The 23,579-nt window shown below is 46.6% G+C and overlaps 1 protein-coding gene across 1 annotated transcript in view; it reads left to right on the top strand.

Annotated features, from left to right (window-relative positions):
* The window catches only part of pde8a (phosphodiesterase 8A), a 254,911-nt gene that overhangs the window by 166,753 nt on the left and 64,579 nt on the right, over positions 1 to 23,579 (top strand). Inside the window, exons 8-9 of the mRNA XM_070858624.1 lie at positions 10,509 to 10,649; positions 20,581 to 20,669. Of these exons, the coding sequence (XP_070714725.1) occupies positions 10,509 to 10,649; positions 20,581 to 20,669 (230 nt within the window). The remainder of the gene's footprint in view (positions 1 to 10,508; positions 10,650 to 20,580; positions 20,670 to 23,579) is intronic.

Below are 23,579 nucleotides of genomic sequence, written 5' to 3'. Positions count from 1 at the left end.
ATTGTAGCTTCTTGTGCTGTAATCACAATCAATAGGATCCTTACCTACAGGTGGAGGTCAGTCTGGGCTGAATTCAGATATTGATCTTAGAAGTGAAGCCCACACTGCTACCCCGCTTATAGTCTCCTAGATATGCATGCACTCAATTTATTATTACTAAACACTAAGGGGGCGAAATTGAGCCCTATCCCAAACAGGGTGCACCTACCGTTTTTTAAAAAGTTTTTCTCCGCCCTAATCCACGGGGCGGGGAATCCAGAGAAATTCAGGACTTCGAATTTATTTTCGGTCAGGGCGGATGTCATGTCGTCAGCAAAGTGGAAGTGTGGGCGGGTTGGAACAGCCATCGCTTCGAGTCGCCAGCACAATTTTGGCCTCTAGGTGATCTCCCTGACAGTGCGCACAGACAATCAAAATCAAGTGTGAAATGAGGTTAGAGGTCAAAGGATAATTATTACTTGCCTCCAGGCAAAAGAGCTGAATTCCAGAGGTGAGGTGAGAGTGACTGCCCTTGACATCACGGCAGCATTTGACCGTGTGTGACATCAAAGAGCCCTAGTAAAACTGGGCAATGGGAATTGAGGAAAATTCTCCACTGGCTGGAGTCATACCTAGCACAAAGGAAGATGGTTGTTGGAGGTCAATCATCTCAGCCCCTGGACAATGCTGCAGGAGTTCCTCGGGGCAGTGTCCTAGGCCCAACCATCGCTTCATCAATGACCGTCACTCATCCATAAGGTCAGAAGTGGTATGTTCACCGATGGCTGCACAGTGTTCAGTTCCATTCGCAACTCCTCAGATAATGAAGCAGACCATGTCCGCATGCAGCAAGACCTGGATGACATTCAGGCATGGTTTGAGAAGTGGCAAGTTACATTTGTGCAAGGCTATGACTATCTCCAACAAGCAAGAGTCTAAACACGTACCCTTGACATTCAACGGCATAGCCATCTGCGAATTCCCCACCATCAACATCCTGGGGGTCACCATTGACCAGAAACTCAACTGGACCAGCCACACAAATACTGTGACGACAAGAGCAGGTCAGAGGCTGGGTATTCTGCGGCGAGTGTCTCACCTCTCGACTCCCCAAAGCCTTTCCACCATCTACAAGGCACAAGTCAGGAGTGTGTGGAATATTCTCCACTTGTCTGGATGAGTGCAGCTCCGATAACACTCAAGAGGTTTGGTACCATCCAGGACAAAGCAGCCGCTTTATTGGCACCCCATCCACCATCATCCACCATCTTAACCATTCATTCCCTGCGCACCGTGGCTGCAGTGTGTACCATCTACAAGATGCACTGTAATAACTCGCTAAGGCTTCTTCGACATCACCTCTTAAACCCACAACCTCTACCCCCTAGAAGGGCAAGGGCAGCAGGCGCATGGGAACACCATCACCTCTGCATTCCCCTCCAAATCATACACCATCCGACTTGGAAATATATCGCTATTCTTTCATCATCGCTGGGTTAAATACCTGGCACTCCCTCCCTAACAACAATATGGGAGCACCTTCAACACACGGACTGCTGCAGTTCAAGGCAGCGGCTCCCCACCATCTTCTCAAGGGGCAATTAGGGATGGGCGATAAATGCCGGCCTTGCCACCGACACCACTTCCCAGGAACAAATTTTTTTTAGACATAATTCATACATAAAACCATACATTCTGTCCATCCTTTTATATTTTCATCATAAATTCCTATGTCTACATTTACAATGGAACTTACCTATGTAAAGTGGTCAGTCTGTAATGCACCTTCCCAGCAGTGGTGATGCTGCTATGGTGGGAGGGTGAGGGTTTAAATACAGCAGGTCGGTTTCCATTCTAAATGTGGACATAGGAATTTATAATGGGAAAAGTTGATGTGTGTGCATATTAGACTTTTAATATAAAGGGGCCTACAAGTTATGGTTCAAAAATGTTTAATTTCAGAGGAAATCTTGTGGAATTTATTGATTCTGAATTTGAAGACTGTCAGTGAATGAAATCCTTTCAACTGTGAATTAAACCTTAACTGTAGACAAGTAATGTTTGCATTTTTCAAGTTTTAAAATTCCTAAGTATTTCAGTGGTTTCACGCCAGCCTGTACTGAGGCCTGTCGCTATGGCTGTATCCTATTAGGTTATGTATCTTCAGTAAGCTGTGGATTGCAGACAGCTCTCTCACTTTGCCTGCTTAGCTGAAAAAACACAAGAAGGCAGCTGCAGGGAGTCGAAGCTGTTGTGTGAATGCTCGATATGAAGCGTTAGTCTTTGTAGGAAGGGTCGCTGAGCTCCTGGGAGTAAGAAATGGGTGGTGAGCATGTCGTTGGTAAAGCTGAACATTGCCTCAGGATTGAAGAGTAGTTGCACAGAACTATCAAATCGTGTTTTTCTGAAGAAATCCTATTGCTGAGGCGTGAGTCCGGGGATCAGCAGAGGCCTATAAAAGGCCGCGAGAGGCAGCGGGAGTTCGTGGTCACTGAGGCGTGAGTCCGGGGATCAGCAGAGGCCTATAAAAGGCCGCGAGAGGCAGCGGGAGTTCGTGGTCGCTGAGGCGTGAGTCCGGGGATCAGCAGAGGCCTATAAAAGGCCGTGAGAGGCAGCGGGAGTTCGTGGTCGCTGAGGCGTGAGTCCGGGGATCAGCAGAGGCCTATAAAAGGCTGCGAGAGGCAGCGGGAGTTCGTGGTCGCTGAGGCGTGAGTCCGGGGATCAGCAGAGGCCTATAAAAGGCCGCGAGAGGCAGCGGGAGTTCGTGGTCGCTGAGGCGTGAGTCCGGGGATCAGCAGAGGCCTATAAAAGGTTGCGAGAGGCAGCGGGAGTTCGTGGTCGCTGAGGCGTGAGTCCGGGGATCAGCAGAGGCCTATAAAAGGCCGTGAGAGGCAGCGGGAGTTCGTGGTCGCTGAGGCGTGAGTCCGGGGATCAGCAGAGGCCTATAAAAGGCATACTTGTGCAGCTACAGGGAGAAGGCAAAAAAGAAGTAGAAAGAAACAGAAAGGTGACGTCACAGCCTCGGGGGTAAGTGATTGGCTGGTGATTGGTGAGTAGTTTTTCTTTTTCTTTTTTATATTAGTCAGTAACTTTTAACATTGTGTTGCCAATTTAAGTGTATCTAAGGGTTAAGTCATGGCAGGAGAGCTCGGTTGGGTGTTATGCTCCACCTGTACCATGTGGGAACTCGGGGACACTTCCGGTGTCCCTGACGACTACGTGTGCGGGAAGTGTATCCGCCTCGAGCTCCTGACGGTCCGCGTTGCGGAGTTGGAGCTGAGGGTGGATTCACTCTGAAGCATCCACGATGCTGAGAATGACGTGAGTAGCACGTGTAGCGAGTTGGTCTTACCGCAGGAGAAGGGTCCACAGCCAGATAGGGAATGGAAGACCAGCAGGAAGAGTAGTGCAAGGAAGGTAGTGCAGGGGTCCCCTGTGGTCATCCCCCTGCAAAACAGATACACTGCTTTGAGTACTGTTGGGGGGGATGACTCATCAGGGGAGAGCAGCAGCAGCCAAGTTCATGCACCGTGGCTGGCTCTGTTGCACAGGAGGGCAGGAACAAGAGTGGGAGAGCGATAGTGATAGGGGATTCAATGGTGAGGGGAATAGATAGGCGTTTCTGCGGACGCAACCGAGACTCCAGGATGGTATGTTGCCTCTCTGGTGCAAGGGTCAAGGAAGACTCGGAGCGGGTGCAGGACATTCTGAAAAGGGAGGGAGAACAGTCAGTTGTCGTGGTGCACATTGGTACCAACGACATAGGTAAAAAAAGGGATGAGGTTCTACGAAACAAATTTAAGGAGCTAGGAGCTAAATTAAAAAGTAGGACCTCAAAAGTAGTAATCTCGGGATTGCTACCAGTGCCACGTGCTAGTGAGAGTAGGAATCGCAGGATAGCGCAGATGAATACGTGGCTTGAGCAGTGGTGCAGCAGGGAGGGATTCAAATTCCTGGGGCATTGGAACCGGTTCTGGGGGAGGTGGGACCAATACAAACTGGACGGTCTGCACCTGGGCAGGACCGGAACCAATGTCCTGGGGGGATTGTTTGCTAGTGCTGTTGGGGAGGAGTTAAACTAATATGGCAGGGGGATGGGAACCAATGCAGGGAGACAGAGGGAGACAAAAAGGAGGCAAAAGCAAAAGACAGAAAGGAGGTGAGGAAAAGTGGAGGGCAGAGAAACCCAAGGCAAAGAACAAAAAGGGTCACTGTACAGCAAAATTCTAAAAGGACAAAGGGTGTTTAAAAAAACAAGCCTGAAGGCTTTGTGTCTTAATGTAAGGAGTATCCGCAATAAGGTGGATGAATTAACTGTGCAAATAGATGTTAACAAATATGATGTGATTGGGATTACGGAGACGTGGCTCCAGGATGATCAGGGCTGGGAACTCAACATCCAGGGGTATTCAACATTCAGGAAAGATAGAATAAAAGGAAAAGGAGGTGGGTAGCATTGCTGGTTAAAGAGGAGATTAATGCAATAGTTAGGAAAGACATTAGCTTGGATGATGTGGAATCTATATGGGTAGAGCTGCAGAACACCAAAGGGCAAAAAACGTTAGTGGGAGTTGTGTACAGACCTCCAAACAGTAGTAGTGATGTTGGGGAGGGCATCAAACAGGAAATTAGGGGTGCATGCAATAAAGGTGCAGCAGTTATAATGGGTGACTTTAATATGCACATAGATTGGGCTAGCCAAACTGGAAGCAATACGGTGGAGGAGGATTTCCTGGAGTGCATAAGGGATGGTTTTCTAGACCAATATGTCGAGGAACCAACTAGGGGGGGGAGGCCATCTTAGACTGGGTGTTGTGTAATGAGAGAGGATTAATTAGCAATCTCATTGTGCGTGGCCCCTTGGGGAAGAGTGACCATAATATGGTGGAATTCTGCATTAGGATGGAGAATGAAACAGTTAATTCAGAGACCATGGTCCAGAACTTAAAGAAGGGTAACTTTGAAGGTATGAGGCGTGAATTGGCTATGATAGATTGGCGAATGATACTTAAGGGGTTGACTGTGGATGGGCAATGGCAGACATTTAGGGACCGCATGGATGAACTACAACAATTGTACATTCCTGTCTGGCGTAAAAATAAAAAAGGGAAGGTGGCTCAACCGTGGCTATCAAGGGAAATCAGGGAATAGTATTAAAGCCAAGGAAGTGGCATACAAATTGGCCAGAAATAGCAGCGAACCCGGGGACTGGGAGAAATTTAGAACTCAGCAGAGGAGGACAAAGGGTTTGATTAGGGCAGGGAAAATGGAGTACGAGAAGAAGCTTGCAGGGAACATTAAGGCAGATTGCAAAAGTTTCTATAGGTATGTAAAGAGAAAAAGGTTAGTAAAGACAAACGTAGGTCCCCTGCAGTCAGAATCAGGGGAAGTCATAACGGGGAACAAAGAAATGGCAGACCAATTGAACAAGTACTTTGGTTCGGTATTCACTAAGGAGGACACAAACAACCTTCCGGATATAAAAGGGGTCAGAGGGTCTAGTAAGGAGGAGGAACTGAGGGAAATCTTTATTAGTCGGGAAATTGTGTTGGGGAAATTGATGGGATTGAAGGCCAATAAATCCCCAGGGCCTGATGGACTGCATCCCAGAGTACTTAAGGAGGTGGCCTTGGAAATAGCGGATGCATTGACAGTCATTTTCCAACATTCCATTGACTCTGGATCAGTTCCTATCGAGTGGAGGGTAGCCAATGTAACCCCACTTTTTAAAAAAGGAGGGAGAGAGAAAACAGGGAATTATAGACCGGTCAGCCTGACCTCAGTAGTGGGTAAAATGATGGAATCAATTATTAAGGATGTCATAGCAACGCATTTGGAAAATGGTGACATGATAGGTCCAAGTCAGCATGGATTTGTGAAAGGAAAATCATGCTTGACAAATCTTCTGGAATTTTTTGAGGATGTTTCCAGTAAAGTGGACAAAGGAGAACCAGTTGATGTGGTATATTTGGACTTTCAGAAGGCTTTCGACAAGGTCCCACACAAGAGATTAATGTGAAAAGTTAAAGCACATGGGATTGGGGGTAGTGTGCTGACATGGATTGAGAACTGGTTGTCAGACAGGAAGCAAAGAGTAGGAGTAAATGGGTACTTTTCAGAATGGCAGGCAGTGACTAGTGGGATACCGCAAGGTTCTGTGCTGGGGCCCCAGCTGTTTACATTGTACATTAATGATTTAGACGAGGGGATTAAATGTAGTATCTCCAAATTTGCGGATGACACTAAGTTGGGTGGCAGTGTGAGCTGCGAGGAGGGTGCTATGAGGCTGCAGAGCGACTTGGATAGGTTAGGTGAGTGGGCAAATGCATGGCAGATGAAGTATAATGTGGATAAATGTGAGGTTATCCACTTTGGTGGTAAAAACAGAGAGACAGACTATTATCTGAATGGTGACAGATTAGGAAAAGGGGAGGTGCAACGAGACCTGGGTGTCATGGTACATCAGTCATTGAAGGTTGGCATGCAGGTACAACAGGCGGTTAAGAAAGCAAATGGCATGTTGGCCTTCATAGCGAGGGGATTTGAGTACAGGGGCAGGGAGGTGTTGCTGCAGTTGTACAGGGCCTTGGTGAGGCCACACCTGGAGTATTGTGTACAGTTTTGGTCTCCTAACTTGAGGAAGGACATTCTTGCTATTGAGGGAGTGCAGCGAAGATTCACCAGACTGATTCCCGGGATGGTGGGACTGACCTATCAAGAAAGACTGGATCAACTGGGCTTGTATTCACTGGAGTTCAGAAGAATGAGAGGGGACCTCTTAGAAACGTTTAAAATTCTGACGGGTTTAGACAGGTTAGATGCAGGAAGAATGTTCCCAATGTTGGGGAAGTCCAGAACCAGGGGTCACAGTCTAAGGATAAGGGGTAAGCCATTTAGGACCGAGATGAGGAGAAACTTCTTCACCCAGAGAGTGGTGAACCTGTGGAATTCTCTACCACAGAAAGTTGTTGAGGCCAATTCACTAAATATATTCAAAAGGGAGTTAGATGAAGTCCTTACTACTCGGGGGATCAAGAGGTATGGCGAGAAAGCAGGAAGGGGGTACTGAAGTTGCATGTTCATCCATGAACTCATTGAATGGCGGTGCAGGCTAGAAGGGCTGAATGGCCTACTCCTGCACCTATTTTCTATGTTTCTATGTTTCTAAAAGCATTAGCTGGGCAGCATCGGGTATTTTTTAACCCAACAGTTCAACACCTGTGTGTACAATAGATTGTTGAGCAATAGCATTTCTTAAAAAGAAAATATGTGCACATTTCATTTCCTCAAAGACACAGCCAATAAATGACATTTGAAGTGCAGTCACTGTTATATAGGTAAACGCTAGAGAGCCAGGTCCCACAAAAGCAATGAAATAAATGGCCAGTCAATCTGTTTTGATGTTGGTTGAAGGATGAATGCTGGTCAGGACGCTGGGAGAACTTCCTTCTCTACTTTGAACAGGCGGATGGGGCCTTGGGTTAACATCTCATCCGAAAGACAATGCGTACAACAATACAGCACTTCCTCAGCCTAGATTTGCCAGTTCAAATCCCGCATTGGAACGTCAACCCATGACCTTGTGACTTAAGACGCAGGAGTGCTATCAACTGAGCCAAGCTAATGCTTAAATCATTCCCCTCGCTCCCCAGTAAAATGTTGGTCTGTAGGTTGATACTGTTGCTGATGGAGGGAATCTGCTTGTCTGTGTTTCGAGTGAGACTTTCTCCTATCTGGGAGGATGAGGGTACATCTAAAAACATAAGAAATAAGAGCAGGAGTAGGCCCATCGCTATTCAATAAGATCATGGCTGATCATTGACCTCAACTTCACTTTCCTGCCCGATCTCCATATCCCTTGATTCCCATAGACTCCACAAATCTATCTATCTCAGCCTTGAATATATTCAGAGACTCAGCATCCACAGCCCTCCGGGGGAGAGAATTCCAAAAATTCACGATCCTCTGAGTGAAGAAATTCCTCCTCATCTCAATCCTAACTGGCCAACCCCTTATCCTGAGATTGTGCCCCCTAGTTCTAGACACCCCAGCCCGGGGGAAACCGTCTCTCAGCATCTACCCTGTCAATCCTCTTCAGAATCTTGTATGTTTCAATGAGATCACCTCTCATTTTTCTCAACTCCAGAGAGCACAGGCCCATTCTACACAATCTCTCATCATAAGACAGGAATCTCATCCCAGGAATCAATCTAGTGAACCTCTGTTGTACTGGCTCCAAGGCAAGTATATCCTTCCTTAGATAAGGAGACCAAATCTGTGCAAAGTACTCCAGGTGTGGTCTCACCAGGGCCCTGTACAATTGTGGCAAGACTTCCTTACTCTTATACTCCAACCCCCTCACAATAAAGGACAACATGCCATTTGTCTTCCTTATTGCTTGCTGTACCTGCATGCTCGCTTTCTGTGTTTCTTGCACAAGGGACCCCCAAATCTCTCTGAACACCAACATTTAAAAGTTTTTCACCATTTTAAAAATATTCTGTTTTTCTATTCATTCTACCAAAGTGAATAACCTCACATTTCCATACATTATACTCCATCTACCAACTTACTGCCTACTCACTTAGTCTATCTATATCCCTTTGCAGACTGTGTTCTCCTCACAGCGTACTGTCCCACCTAGCATTGTATCGTCAGCAAACTTAGATACATTACACTCGCTCCCTTCATCTAGGTCATTAATATAGATTGTAAATAGCTGAGGCCCCAGCACTGATCGTTGCGGCACCCTACTAGTTACAGCTTGCCAACTTGAAAAAGACCCGTTTATCCCTACTTTTTGTTTTCTGTCCGTTAACCAATCCTCTATCCATGCTAATACATTTCCTCCAATCCCATGAGCCCTTATCTTGTGTAATAACCTTTTATGTGGCACCTTATTGAATGCCTTTTGGAAATCCAAAAATACTACATCCACTGGTTCCCCTTTATCTACCCTGCTAGTTACATCCTCAAAAAAACCCTTAATAAATTTGTCAAACACAATTTCCCTTTCATAAAACCATGTTGACTCTGTCTAATCATATGATTGTCTAAGTGCCCTGATACCACTTCCTTAACAATGGATTCCAGCATTTTCCCGACAACTGATATCAGACTAACTGGCCTGTAGTTCCCTGTTTTCTCTCTTCCTCCTTTCTTGAATAGTGGTGTTACATTTGCTACCTTCCAATCCGCTAGGACCGTTCTAGAATCTAGGGAACTTTGAAAAATCAAAACCAATGTATCCACTATATATGCAGCCACCTTTTAGAACCCGAGGATGTAGGCCGTCGGGTCCAGGGGACTTGTCAGCTTTTAGTCCCATTAGTTTCTCTAGTCCTTTTTCTCTACTTATATTAATTACATTAAGTTCCTCACCCTCATTAGACCCTTGGTTCCCCACTATTTTAGGTATGCTTTTTGCATCTTCTGTGAAGACAGATACAAAATATTTGTTTAACGTTTCTACCATTTCTTTATTCCCCATAATAATTTCTCCTGCCTCAGTTTCTAAGGGACCAATATTTACATTTGCTACTCTCTTTTTATATACTTTTTACATTTCTTGCTGGTTTTCTCTCACTCTATTTTTTTCCCTTTTTATCAATTTTTTGGTCATCCTTTGCTGGTTTCTGAAACTCTCCCAATCCTCAGGCTTACTACCATTCTTTGTAACATTATAAGTTTCTGCTTTCAATCTAATGCTATCCTTAACTTAAATGAAAGCGAAATACTGCAGATGCTGGAATATGAAATAAAAACAGAACTTCCTTAGCTATTGTTAACTTCTAGTTAGCCATGTATGGATCACTTTCCTTGTGGAGTTTTTGTTTCTCAATGGAATGTATTTTTGTTGAGAATTATGAAATATTTCTTTAACTGCTAGGCATTGCTTATCTATTGCCATACCTTTTAATCTATTTTTCCAATCTACCTTAGCCAACTCGCCTTTCATACCATTTATAATACTGTAAGGCGATTTTTGCTTCCTGGAGATATAGTAGTGAAGAGGATGGAAAAGGCTATCTTGCATCAATTGGAAATAACACCACATGTAGAACAGTTCTGTAAATGTAGCTGGATGCTGAGGCCAATGTCTCCAATGCAAAACAATGGCAATACTTCTCTTTAAAGATCTAACCTTGCCCGGCCTGTTTCATAATTACCGGTTGGAGACATTGTTGGCTAGTGAGGACAGGATGTTTCTCTGTGTAGATTGTACTCGTTCCTAGAATTGGGCAGGAGCAGTGTAGAGGTTATTCCCTCATCTGACTGGGCTGTTGAGTGCCATTTTGTTCACTTCCTATCACAGTTCTCACTGAGTCTTGAAGTTAGCATCAGTATAGAATCTGAACCACCACTAAAGAACTTTAAACTTCCAATCATGTCACTGTGAAAGAAAGTTCCTCTGGGCAACAGAGACCATAACTAATAGTCGTTGAACTGTAAATAACAATCTTCTGTTTGGAATATGCATATCAGGCCTTAATATCTGATTGATAACAAATTTTGCTTGCGTTATGCAGTACGTGAATCCTACATTTGAAGGGATGATGGGCTATCGGCGAGAGGAATTGATAGGGAAGGAGCTAACTGAAGTGCCCAAGAGTGATAAAAATAAAGCTGATCTTCTAGATACGATCAACTCCTGTATTAAAAAAGGAAAGGTAAGCGGTTGGCGATGTAGCCCCGGGGGGGGGGAGGGTGGGGAGGCGGTTGCGGTTATTTCTCCCATTCCCTCCCCCCTCCTCCTCTTTCTGTCTCACCCCCTCCCCTCACACCTCTCATTCACTTTTGTGCAGGGTGTTTAAATTAAACAATCTGTCATAATAAAGAACTCACTCTGACTGGATTATATTACATCGGATATACAATACAGAAACAGGCCATTCGACCCAACCAGTCCTTGCCAGTGTTTATGTTCCACTCGAGCCTCCTTCCGCCTTTCCTCATCTAAATCTATCTGCATAACCCTCTAATCCCTTCTCCCACATATGTTTGTCTAGCCTCCCCGTAAATGTATCTATACTAGACATGACTGAAAGATCATCATCATAGGCAGTGTCTCTGAATCGAGGAAGACTTGCTTCCACTCCTGAAGTGAGTTCTTTGGTGGCTGAACCGTCCAATACAAGAGCCACAGACTCTGTCACAGGTGGGACAGATAGTCGTTGAGGGAAGGGGTGGGTGGGACTGGTTTGCCGCTCTTTCAGCTGTCTGCGCTTGATTTTTGCATGCTCTCGGCGTTGAGACTCGAGGTGCTCAGCGCCCTCCTGGATGCGCTTCCTCCACTTAGGGCGGTCTTTGGCCAGGGACTCCCAGGTGTCAGTGGGGATGTCACAATTTATCTGGGAGGCTTTGAGGGTGTCCTTGTAACGGTTCCGCTGCCCACCTTTGGCACGTTTGCCGTGAAGGAGTTCCGAGTAGAGCACTTGCTTTGGGAATCTCGTGTCTGGCATGCAAATTATGTAGCCTGTCCAGCGGAGCTGATCGAATGTGGTCAGTGCTTCAATACTGGGGATGTTAGCCTGGACAAGGATGCTGATGTTAGTGCGTCTGTCCTCCCAGGGGATTTGTAGGATCTTGCGGAGACATCGTTGGTGATATTTTTCCAGCTGTCTATTGTACATGGTCCATGTCTCTGAGCCATACAGCCCTGTAGACTATGAGCTTGGTGGCAGTTTTAAGAGCCTGGTCTTCAAACACTCTTTTCCTCAGGCGGCCTAAGGCTGCACTGGCACACTGGTGATGGTGTTGGATCTCGTCGTCAATGCCTGCTCTCGTTGATAGGAGGCTCCCACGCCGTTGATCTTGATGACTGGGGGGCAATGCTGTGCGGCAAGGACAGGCTGGTGGAGGACCTTTATCTTACGGATGTTTAGCGTAAGGCCCATGCTTTCGTACGCCTCAGTAAATTCGCCGACTATGTCCTGGAGTTCAGCCTCTATATGTACGCAGACGCAGGCATTGTCCGCGTACTGTAGCTCGACGACAGAGGTCGGGGTGGTCTTGGACCTGGCCCGGAGACAGTGCAGGTTGAACAGGTTCCCACTGGTTCTGTAGTTTAGTTCCATTCCAGTGGGGAGCTTGTTGACTGAGGTGGAGCATGGCAGCGAGAAAGATTGAGAAGAGGGTTGGGGCGATGACACAGCCCTGTTTGACCCCGGTCCGGATGTGGATTGGGTCTGTGATGGATCCACTGGTAAGGATCACGGCCTACATGTTGACATGGAGCAGGCGGAAGATGGTGACGAACTTTTGGGGGCATCCGAAACAGAGGAGGACGTTCCATAGATCCTCGCGGTTGACAGTGTCAAAGGCCTTTGTAAGGTCAAAGAAGGCCATGAATAAGGGCTGACACTTTTCCCTGCATTTTTCCTGTAGCTGTCGCACTGCAAAGATCATGTCCATTGTGCCCCGCAGGGGACGAAATCCGCACTGTGACTCCGGGAGGAGTTCCTCGGCCACAGGGAAGAAGACGGTTGAGGAGGACTCTAGCGACGACTTTTCCAGTGGCTGATAGCAGGGAGATTCCTCTGTAGTTGCCGCAGTCGGACTTGTCCCCTTTTTTAAAGATGGTCATGATTACTGCATCTCTGAGATCCCCCAGCATGCTCTCCTCCCTCCAGATGAGAGAGATGAGGTCGTGTATTCGTGCCAGCAGTGCCTCTCCATCATACTTCAGTGCCTCAGCAGGGATTCCATCCGCACCCGTAGCCTTGTTGTTTTTAAGCTGTCTTATGGCTTTTTCTACCTCGTGCAGTGTTGGGGTCTTACTGAGGCGGTGGCGGGTAGCATGCTGTGGGATGGAGTCGAGAACACTCGAGTCGAAGGCAGAGTCTCGATTGAGATCTTCGAAGTGCTCCTTCCAGTGGGCCCTGACTGCCTCGGTGTCCTTGATGAGTGCTTCCCCATTCTTGGCCAGCAGTGGGGTGGGGCCTTGGGTGTTTGCCCCGTAGGTGGCCTTGACTGCGATGAAGAATCCTCACACATAATGGCTGTCAGCCAGCTGCTGTATCTCCTGTGCTTTCTCCATCCACCACCTGTTCTTTAGGTCCCGGGTTTTTTGTTGGACCTCAACCTTGAGCCGTCTGTAATGCTGCTTTGCTGCTCCCGCATTGGGTGGTTGTTTTAGGTTCAGAAATGCCCTGTGCTTGCCGCCGATTAGCTCTTGAATTTCCTGATCATTCTCATCAAACCAGTCCTGGTGTTTCCTGGTTGAGTGACCGAGCGTCTCTTTACAGGCATTGGTTATGGAGGCCTGGAGGGCAGACCAAGCGCTGTGGGCATTCTGCTTCTCGGGGTCATCAAGGCACGCCAGGTTAGCCGTGAGACACTGGCTGTATAGAGCTCTTTTAGCTGGGTCCTTAAGTGCTCCGGCATTGACTTTTTTGCGGCACTGCTTCTGCTGCCCCCTCCGCTTTGGGGCTATGTTGATGTCAATGATGGATCGGATTAGGCGGTGGTTTATCCAGCAGTCGTCGGCTCCTGTCATGGCGCGGGTGATGCGCCCATCCTTGCGATCCATGGCTTGGACGATGACATAGTCGAGCAGGTGCCAGTGCTTGGAGTGAGGGTGTTGCCACGATGTCTTGTATTTGTCCCTCTGGTGGAACAAGGTGTTGGTGATGACAAGTTCGTGCTCTAGACATTTTGTCAGGAGTAGGGTACCGATGGAGTTGGCTGTCCCTACTCCCTCTCTGCCTATCACGCCACCCCAGAGGTCTGTGTCCTTGCCAACCCTGGCGTTGAAGTCACCGAGGAGGATCAGTTTGTCGCCCGCGGGGATGCAGGACAGGGAATTTTCGAGGGTTGGAGTAAAAATCCTCTTTGTCCTCCTCAGTTGCATCGAGTGTTGGGGCGTACGCACTGATGGCTGTGGCGCACTGGTTCTGGGATAGGGTGAGTCTAAGAGTCATGAGGCGTTCATTAGCCCGCAGCGGGAATCTTTGAGGCAGTCGACCAGCTCGTTTTTAATGGCGAAGCCGACTCCATGGAGGTGGCGTTTTTCCTCTGGTTTCCCTTTCCAGAAGAAGATGTAACCTCCACCTTGTACCTTGAGCTGGCCTTCTCCTGCCTGCCGGATCTCGCTTAGTTCCTGGGCACCTATGGCGGTGCGGCGTTTCGGTCTGTCGATGTTGGGGTTGTTCATGAGGGTCCTGACGTTCCAGGTCCCGAACTTCAGGTTAACGGAGTGGAAGATGATCCCTTAGAAGATGGTCCCTTAGAAGATGAGAAGAGGGATTTAATAATGGGAAATGTGGAAATGGCTGAGACCTTAAACAATTATTTTGCTTCGGGTCTTCACGGTGGAAGACACAAAAATCATGCCAAAAATTGCTGGTCACGGGAATGTGGGAAGGGAGGACCTTGAGATAATCACTATCACTAAGGGGGTAGTGCTGGACAGGCTAATGGGACTCAAGGTAGACAAGTCCCCTGGTCCAGATGAAATGCATCCCAGGGTATTAAAAGAGATGGCGGAAGTTATAGCAGATGCATTTTTTACAATCTACCAAAATTCTCTGGACTCTGGGGATGTGCCAGCGGATTGGAAAGCAGCTAATGTAACGCCTCTGTTTAAAAAAAGGGGGCAGACAAAAGGCAGGTAACTATAGGCCGGTTAGTTTAACATCTGTAGTGGGGAAAATGCTTGAAACTATCATGAAGGAAGGAATAGCGGGACATCTAGATAGGAATAGTGCAATCAAGCAGACGCAACATGGATTCATGAAGGGGAAATCATGTTTAACTAATTTACTAGAATTCTTTGAAGATATAACGAGCATGGTGGATAGAGGTGCACTGATGGATGGGGTGTATTTAGATTTCCAAAAGGTATTCGATAAGGTGCCACACAAAAGGTTACTGCAGAAGATAAAGGTACGCGGAGTCAGAGGAAATGTATTAGCATGGATCGAGAATTGGCTGGCTAACAGAAAGCAGAGAGTCGGAATAAATGGGTCCTTTTCGGGTTGGAAATCGGTGGTGAGTGGTGTGCCACAGGGATCGGTGCTGGGACCACAACTGCTTACACTATACATAGATGACCTGGAAGAGGGGACAGAGTGTAGTGTAATAAAATTTGCAGATGACACAAAGATTAGTGGGAAAGCGGGTTGTGTAGAGGACACAGGGAAGCTGCAAAGAGATTTAAATAGGTTCAGCGAATGGGCTAAGGTTTGGCAGATGGAATACAATGTCGGAAAATGTGAGGTCATCCACCTTGGATAAAAAAACAGTAAAAGGGAATATTATTTGAATGGGGAGAAATTGCAACATGCTGCGGTGCAGAGGTACCTGGGTGTCCTTGTGCATGAATCCCAAAAAGTTAGTTTGCAGGTGCAGCAGGTAATCAGGAAGTCGAATGGAATGTTGGCCTTCATTGCGAGAGGGATGGAGTACAAAAGCAGGGAGGTCCTGCTGCAACTGTACAGGGTATTGGCGAGGCCGCACCTGGAGTACTGCATGCAGTTTTGGTCACCTTACTTAAGGAAGGATATACTTGCTTTGGAGGGGGTACAGAGACGATTCAGTCGGCTGATTCCGGAGATGAGAGGGTTACCTTATAATGATAGATTTAGTAGATTGGGTCTTTACTCGTCGGAGTTCAGAAGGATGAGGGGTGATCTTCTCGAAACATTTAAAATAATGAAAGGGATAGACAAGATAGAGGCAGAGAGGTTATTTCCACTGGTCGGGGAGACTAGAACTAGGGGGCACAGCCTCAAAATACGGGGGAGCCAATTTAAAACCGAGTTGAGAAGGAATTTCTTCTCCCAGAGGGTTGTGAATCTGTGGAATTCTCTGCCCAAGGAAGCAGTTGAGGCTAGCTCATTGAATGTATTCAAGTCACAGATAGATAGATTTTTAACCAATAAGGGAATTAAGGGTTACGGGGAGCGGGCGGGTAAGTGGAGCTGAGTCCACGGCCAGATCAGCCATGATCTTGTTGAATGGCGGAGCAGGCTCGAGGGGCTAGATGGCCTACTCCTGTTCCTAATTCTTATGTTCTTATGTAAGATACCTGTGCGTGAGTTCTTTTAACGTGAGGTGGTCGTTGCACACCGGCTATCACACGGGCTTAGCTGAGCAAGGTCTTGATCCAGTGGCAAGGGGGTCCAAGACGACTGGAGACCAGGCTCTGCTATATGGGCCTAGTTGCCTACGGCGAGATGTTGGCCGCAGGTTCGGCGCTGGGTCACGCCCTTGGTGGTAAGTGGTCCAAGGCCTGGTTGGGGCAGGCATTGGGAGGGTCAGTGGCCGCCGGGGTTCATGGTGGGAGGACAGGGGGGTCACAGCCATGGAACTCACCACGTGCTGGATGAGGAGAAGAGGCCAGGTCACCAGTGGGGATGGAGAGTTCCAGTCGTCGCTGAAGGAGGAGGGGGGGGACCTGGTCATCGTTGAGGAGGAGGTCGTCTGTCACCACGGGTGGTCCAGCCGTCGTCGGGGAGGTCCAGACTGCCATCACTGGATGTGTTCCGATCGCCGCTGGAGGGGTGGGGGGGCGGTGGAGGCCCGATAGTCAGGGCCAGGTCGAGGACGCCACCTCCGAGGGTCGTCGGAGGTCACCGGAGGTCGTCCAGATACAGCAAGAGCCCCAACCACCGTCACCGATGGGTGATGTGGTGGGAAGCCTGATGTAGGCCTGAATGGCCCAAACTCATGGGACTCACAGGGATGGGACTAGGGTAAGGAACAAGGGTTTGGGTTTATGTGCTTAGGACCCCCTATTAGGGTCTATTTGGCTAGAGGAGGTTTAGACAGCGAGACGGGGGGAGGCTGGGGGGGGTGGAAAGTTGCCGATAACTGCTGAGAGTTGTTTGGAACGAGGGAGCTCCCTAGGAAACTACTACCCTGGCGGCCATCTTGCTGAAAGAAGGGCAGGAGTGGCAGCTCAACATTCCTGGTTACAGCATTTTCAGACGAGATGGAAAAGGGGATAAAAATGGGGTTGCAGTATTGATTAAAGAAACAATTACAGCTATGAGGAGAGATGATATGTGAGATGCATCATCAAATGAGACCATAGGGGTTGAACTGAAGAATAAGAAAGGGGCGATCACACTGCTGGGAGTGTACTACAGACCGCCAAACAGTCAGGGAGATAGAAGAGCAAATATGTGGGCAAATTTCTGAGACGTGCAGAAACTAAAGGGCAGTAATAGTAGGGGATTTCAACTACCCTAATATTAACTGAGATAAAATTAATGTGACATGTATAGTGGTTGCAGAATACCTAAAATACATTCAGGAGAGCTTTTTTTACCCAGTACGTGGCAAGCCCAACACAGGAGGAGGCGGTTCTGGATTTAGTTTTAGGGAATGAAGCTGGGCAGGTGGAAGGGGTATCAGTGGGAGAGCATTTTGGTGCTAGTGATCATAATTCAGTTAGATTTAGGGTAGTTATGGAAAAGGACAAAGATAGACCAGGAATAAAAGTTCTCAATTGGGGACAACCTAATTTCACTAAGCTGAGATGTGATTTAGTCAAAGTGGACTGGAAACAGCTACTTGAAGGTAAATCCATGTCGGAGCAGTGGGAGGCATTCAGGGAGGAGATCCTGAGGGTTCAGAGCAAGTATGTTTCCTTAAAGAAAAAGGGGGTGGGACTAACAAATCTAGAGCCTCCTAGATGTCAAGGGGCACACAGGGTAGGGTAAAGAAAAAAAGGGAAGCTAATGACAGATACCGAGGGCTCAATACTGCAGAAACCCTAGAGGAGTATAGAAAGTGCAGGAGTGAAATTCAAAATGAAATTAGGCAAGCAGAGAGAGAACGTGAAAAGGTCCCACATGGCAGACTGGTCACGAAAGTAAAAGCCCATAGGATCCAGGGCAAAGTGGCAAATTGGATCCAAAATTGGCTCAGAGGCAGGAAGCAAAGGGTAATGGTTGATGGGTGTTTTGTGACTGGAAGGATGTTTCCAGTGGGGTTCCACAGGGTTCAGAAGACTGCAGACTGTAGGAAGATATCAATGAACTGGTCAGATGGGTAGAACAGTGGCAAATGGAATTCCATCCGGAGAAGTGTGAGGTTCTACCTGTACCTGGATATGCACTTGAAATGCCATATCCTATAAGGCTACGGACCAAGAGCTGGAAAGTGAAATTAGGCTGGATAGCTCTTTGATGGCCGGCATGGACACGATGGGCCGAAATGGCCTCATTCCGTGCTGTAAATTTCTATGACTTCTATGATTCTATTCGCTTCAACCACTCCCTGTGGTAGCGAGTTCCACATTCTCACCACCCTTTGGCTAAAGAAGTTTATTCTAAATTCCCTATTGGATTTCTTGGTGACTATCTTATATTGATGGCCTCTAGTTATGCTCTTCCCCACAAGTGGAAACATTGTCTCTGTATTGAACAAAAAAAAGCCAACAAACAAGGGGCACTTGTTTGAAAGTGTTTGGTGTGTCACCGTCCCCCCCCCCCCCCCCTTTTAATCAGGGGGCATTTGATTTAATTGTTTTCTACAAAAATAGTTGTATCCACTCTATCAAAACCTTTCATAATTTTAAAGACCTCTATTCGGTCACCCTTCAGCCTTCTTTTTTCAAGAGAAAAAATACCCAGCCGGTTCATCCTTTCCTGATATGTATTACCTCGCATTTCTAGCAACATTCTTGTAAATCTTCTCTGCACCCTCTCCAGTGCCTCAATATCCTTTTTATAATATGGTGATCAAAACTGCACAGTGTGGTCTAACCAAGGTTCGATACAGGTTTTGTTCCTCTACCCCACCTAGACTCTCACCTTTCAAGTAATGTGACCTCCCTATTCTTCCTACCAAAATGTAATACCTCACATTTATCTGTGTTGAACTTCATTTGCCAATTCTATGCCCATTCTGCAAGTTTATTAATGTCCCCCTGTAATTTGTTGCAGTCCTCCTCAGTATTGACTATCCCCCAATTTGGTGTCAAATGCAAATTTAGAAATTGTGTTTTTGATTCCAAAGTCTAAATCATTAATATAAATTGTGACCAACAGTGTCCCAGCACTGATCCTTGTGGAACATCACTACCCACCTTCTGCCACTGTGAATAGCTGCCCTTTACCCCTACTCTCTGCTTTCTGTCTTGAAGCCAGCTAGCGATCCATTCTGCTACTTGTCTGACTCCGCATTCTCTGACCTTGTTCATCAGTCTATTATGGGGTACCTTATCGAAGGCCTTTTGAAAATCTAAATAAATTACATCTTCTGCATTACCACTGTCTACTCTCTCTGTTACCTCTTCAAAAAATTCAGTTACGTTGGTCAAGCAAGACTTTCCCTTTTGAAATCCATGCTGACTATTCGTTATTATATTTTTGGTTTCTAGATTTCTTCTTTAGTAGGGATTCCATTATTTTTCTTACCACCGATAATATTAAGCTGACTGGCTTATAATTCCCTTGACATGTTCTATCCCCTTTCTTAACTATAGGTATTACATTAGCTATTCACCATTATTATTAATTATGTGTAGTCAAGCCTCTGTTCTCTCTTCCCTCGATTCTTTCAAAATGTGTGGATACAATCCATCCGGACCAGGGGTTTTATCCTCTTTGAGTTTGATTAGTTTATTTCATATATCCCCTCTTTTTATTTTAAATGCACTTATCTCATTACTAATCTCATCATCCAATGTCATGACCACCTGTTCTATCTCCCTGGTAAATACTGAAACAAAATAATATTTCTGCCACCTCTTTATCGTTACCTGTGCTCATTTTTGGTGAATACTTATTCATCATTATTCCGACCACATATCTGCACCGTCATTAAGACCACCTATTTCCACCTCTGGAACATCGCCCATCTCTGCCTTTGCCTCAGCTCATCTGCTGCTGAAACCATTATCCATGCCTTTGTTACCTCTAGACTTGACTATTCCAATGCACTCCTGGTCGGCCTCCCACGTTCTACTCTCCATAAACTTGAAGTCATCCAAAACTTTGCTGCCTGTGTCATAATTCGCACCAAGTCCCATTCACCCATCGACACTGTGCTCACTGACCTACATTGGTTCCTGGTTAAGCAATGCCTTGATTAACAAATCTCATCCTTGTATTCAAATCCCTTCATGGCCTCACCCCTCCCCATCTCTGTAATCTCCTCCAGCCCCACAACTCCCCCCGAGATATCTGCACGCCTCTAATTCTGGCCTCTTGCGCATCCCTGATTTCAATCGCTCCACCATTGGTGGACGTGCCTTCAGTTGCTTAGGCCCTAAGCTCTGGAATTCCTTCCCTAAACCTCTTCGCCTCTCTACTTCTCTCTCCTCCTTTAAGACGTTCCTTAAAACCTACCTATTTGACTAAGCTTTTGATCATATACCCTATACATCTCCTTATGTGGCTCTGTATCAAATTTTGTTTTATAACGCTCCTGTGAAGCGTTTTGGGGCATTTTACTACATTAAAGGTATAAATAGAAGTTGTTGTGGCAAACTAAAGGCACCTAGATAAATAATTATTGCTCAAATCCAGGATTGACCAAGGGAATCCAGTTAACGAATCAGTGAAATTCCACACACACCCATGGGAGAAAAATAAACAATTATATTTCAATTTGATGAATTCTTATTTTAAAGTATTTATTTTTCAGGAGTGGCAAGGAATGTATTACGGCAAAAAGAGAAATGGAGACAGCGTACAGCAAAATGTGAAGATAACTCCTGTTGTAGGGCAGGGAGGGTGAGTGTAGTGCCGTCGATATCTGTCCAAAAGAGCAGATTACTGAAATCTAAGCCTTGCACACGAGCTGCAACATTACTCTCTGCATCCTGTGTTTCTGTTCCCTATTATAATTCTTGTGATTTTTCTTTTAACTCATTAATTATACTCCCTTATTTCCTGTACTCCAAGTCTCTAAAAATTTCAGTGCAAAGTGAATCACTTTCTGCCTCCTTTCCCAGTCTACATTTTTGGTCATTGTTTTACAGTGGTCTCCTTATTCAAGTTTCTAACCTCTTTGGCCCGCTCGCTTCTCTCCCCTTCCCGCCCCCCAAAAAACTAGAAGAATACACGATTTATTGGAGGGAGTGCTCCAAGTCTCTGCCAATGCTGATTGGTGAAGGTCGAGCTGGAAGGAGGGAAGGAACGCAGCCCAACCTCTTATATTTGGTTCCTTGTCCCCTGCTCCGACTTGCAGAGCTATACTTCGTCGAAACCTGAACCTAGTAATTCGGAAGGCACAGGGAATGTTGGCCTATATTGCAAGGGGGGTGGAGTATAAAAGAAGGAAAGTCTTGCTACAACTGCATAGGGTATTGGTGAGGCCACACCTGGAGTACTGCGTACAGTTTTGGTCTCCTTATTTAAGGAGGGATATACTTACATTGGAGGCAGTTCAGAGAAGGTTCACGAGGTTGATTCCTGAGATGAAGGGGTTGTCTTATGCGGAAAAGTTGAGTCTATACAAATTGGAGTTTAGAAGAATGAGAGGTGATCTTATTGAAACGTATAAGATTCTGAGGGGGCTTGACCGGGTAGACGCTGAGAGGATGTTTTCGCTCGTGGGAGAATCTAGAACTAGGGGACATAGTTTCAGAATAAAGGGTCGCCCATTTAAAATGGAGATGAGGAGGAATTTCTTCTCTCAGAGGGTCGTGAATCTTTGGAATTCTCTACTCCAGAGAGCTGCGGAGGCTGGGTCATTGAATATATTTAAGGCTGAGATAGACAGATTTTTGAACTACAGGGGAGTCAAAGGTTATGGGGAATGGGCGGGAAAGTGGAATTGAGTCCAAAAATCAGATCAGCCATGATCTTATAGAATGACGGAGTAGGCTCGAGGGGCCGAATGGCCGACTCCTGCTCCTATTTCCTATGTTCTTATGTACTTCTGGCTGGAGTCTCTGTGTATTTTGCAAGACTTGGGGTGTAGTAGAGAAGGTAGTGTGTTTATGTACATCAGCTGATTGGAAGCAAAAGCAATGAACAAAAATTCCAATTTTTGCTTCCCTTTAAGGATTCATATCTCCATTTTCATTGACCTGCTTTTATGCTGCATTTTTGTGTAAAAAGAGTAAAACTGATATTTGTTGAGAACAAAGTTAAAGGCAAATGAGGATTTGAATTTTGGCCCACAGCAGCTGATTAGTCAGACAATGAACAGGGCCCGTGGCTTTATTGCAGAATGAGGGTCTTAGTGGTGGGGTGGGGACCTGAACCTCTTTGTGCACAGGCCTCTAACCAAGGTCAGAGTTGGGTCTGCACCACATGTAATTTGTACAGTTGAATTTTTTTTTGAATGGTTTCTGTTGTATATCTGTAAAGCATGCACTCCCATGTTCCGCCACCAGGGAGCGCATTCCCTGAAGTCCCAAGGGATCCCAGCATCCCTTGGGAGCACTGTATATAAGCCGACCCCTGAGGCTTGTTCCTCACTCTGGAGTGTCTTATTAAAGACTGAGGTCACTGTTACTTTAACCTTCCTGTGTGCAGTCTCATCTGTATTAGTAACACAATAACTGGCGACGAGTATACGAATCCAACGCAAACATGCAGCAAACTGTGGGCATCCTGGAGAAGTTCTCGGAGGGTGAGGACTGGGAAGCCTATGTCGAACGGCTAGACCAGTACTTTGTAGCCAACGAGCTGGATGGAGAAGGAAGCGCTGCAAAAAGGAGAGCGGTCCTCCTCACGGTCTGCGGCGCACCGACCTACAGCCTCATGAAGAATCTTCTGGCTCCGGTGAAACCCACAGATAAGTCGTATGAGGAGCTGTGTACACTGGTTTGGGAGCATCTTAACCCGAGGGAGAGCGTGCTGATGGCGAGGTATCGGTTCTGCATGTGCCAGCGATCTGAAGCTCAGGAAGTGGCGAGCTACGTTGCCGAGCTAAGGCGACTTGCAGGACAATGTGAATTTGATGGCTACCTGGAGCAAATGCTCAGAGACTTTTTTGTACTGGGCATTGGCCACGAGACCATCCTACGAAACTTTTGACTGTAAAGACACCGACCCTCAGTAAGGCCATTGCGATAGCACAGGCGTTTAGGTCCACCAGTGATAACACCAAACAAATCTCTCAGCACACAAGTGCTAGCAATGTTCATAAATTAACTGGAACTGTGTTTGCGAGCAGAAATATACGGAGCAGAACCCACGAGTCTGCAACTGCCAGCAGGCCTCAGGTGACCCAGATGACTGAGTCCGCAACAAAGGATGAATGCAAGGCAATTCACACCTTGTTGGCGTTGTGGAGACTTCCATTCAGCCTATTCATGTCGCTTCAAAGGGTATGTTTGCAAGAGCCGTGGAACAATGGGGCACCTCCAACGAGCTTGCAGACGAGCTGCAAGCTCTGCAAAACCTGATAACCACTACGTGGCAGAGGAAGATCGGTCCATGGTGGATCAAAGCAATTTCGAGCCTCGGAGAGGAGGCAGATGCTGAACAAGGGGTGCACACATTTTCGACGAAATATCCACCTATAATGCTAAATGTAAAATTGAATGGCTTACCCGTAGCCATGGAACTGGACACTGGCGCAAGCCAATCCATCATGAGTAAAAAGATGTTTGAGAGACTGTGGTGCAACAAGACACTCGGATCAGCCCTGAGCCCCATCCACACGAAACTGAGTACATACACGAAAGA

This window comes from Pristiophorus japonicus, chromosome 17, assembly GCF_044704955.1.
Source record: "Pristiophorus japonicus isolate sPriJap1 chromosome 17, sPriJap1.hap1, whole genome shotgun sequence".
NCBI lineage: Eukaryota > Metazoa > Chordata > Chondrichthyes > Pristiophoridae > Pristiophorus > Pristiophorus japonicus.
Note: the sequence above shows the minus strand (reverse complement) of the source record. Positions and strands in the feature narration are given on the sequence as shown.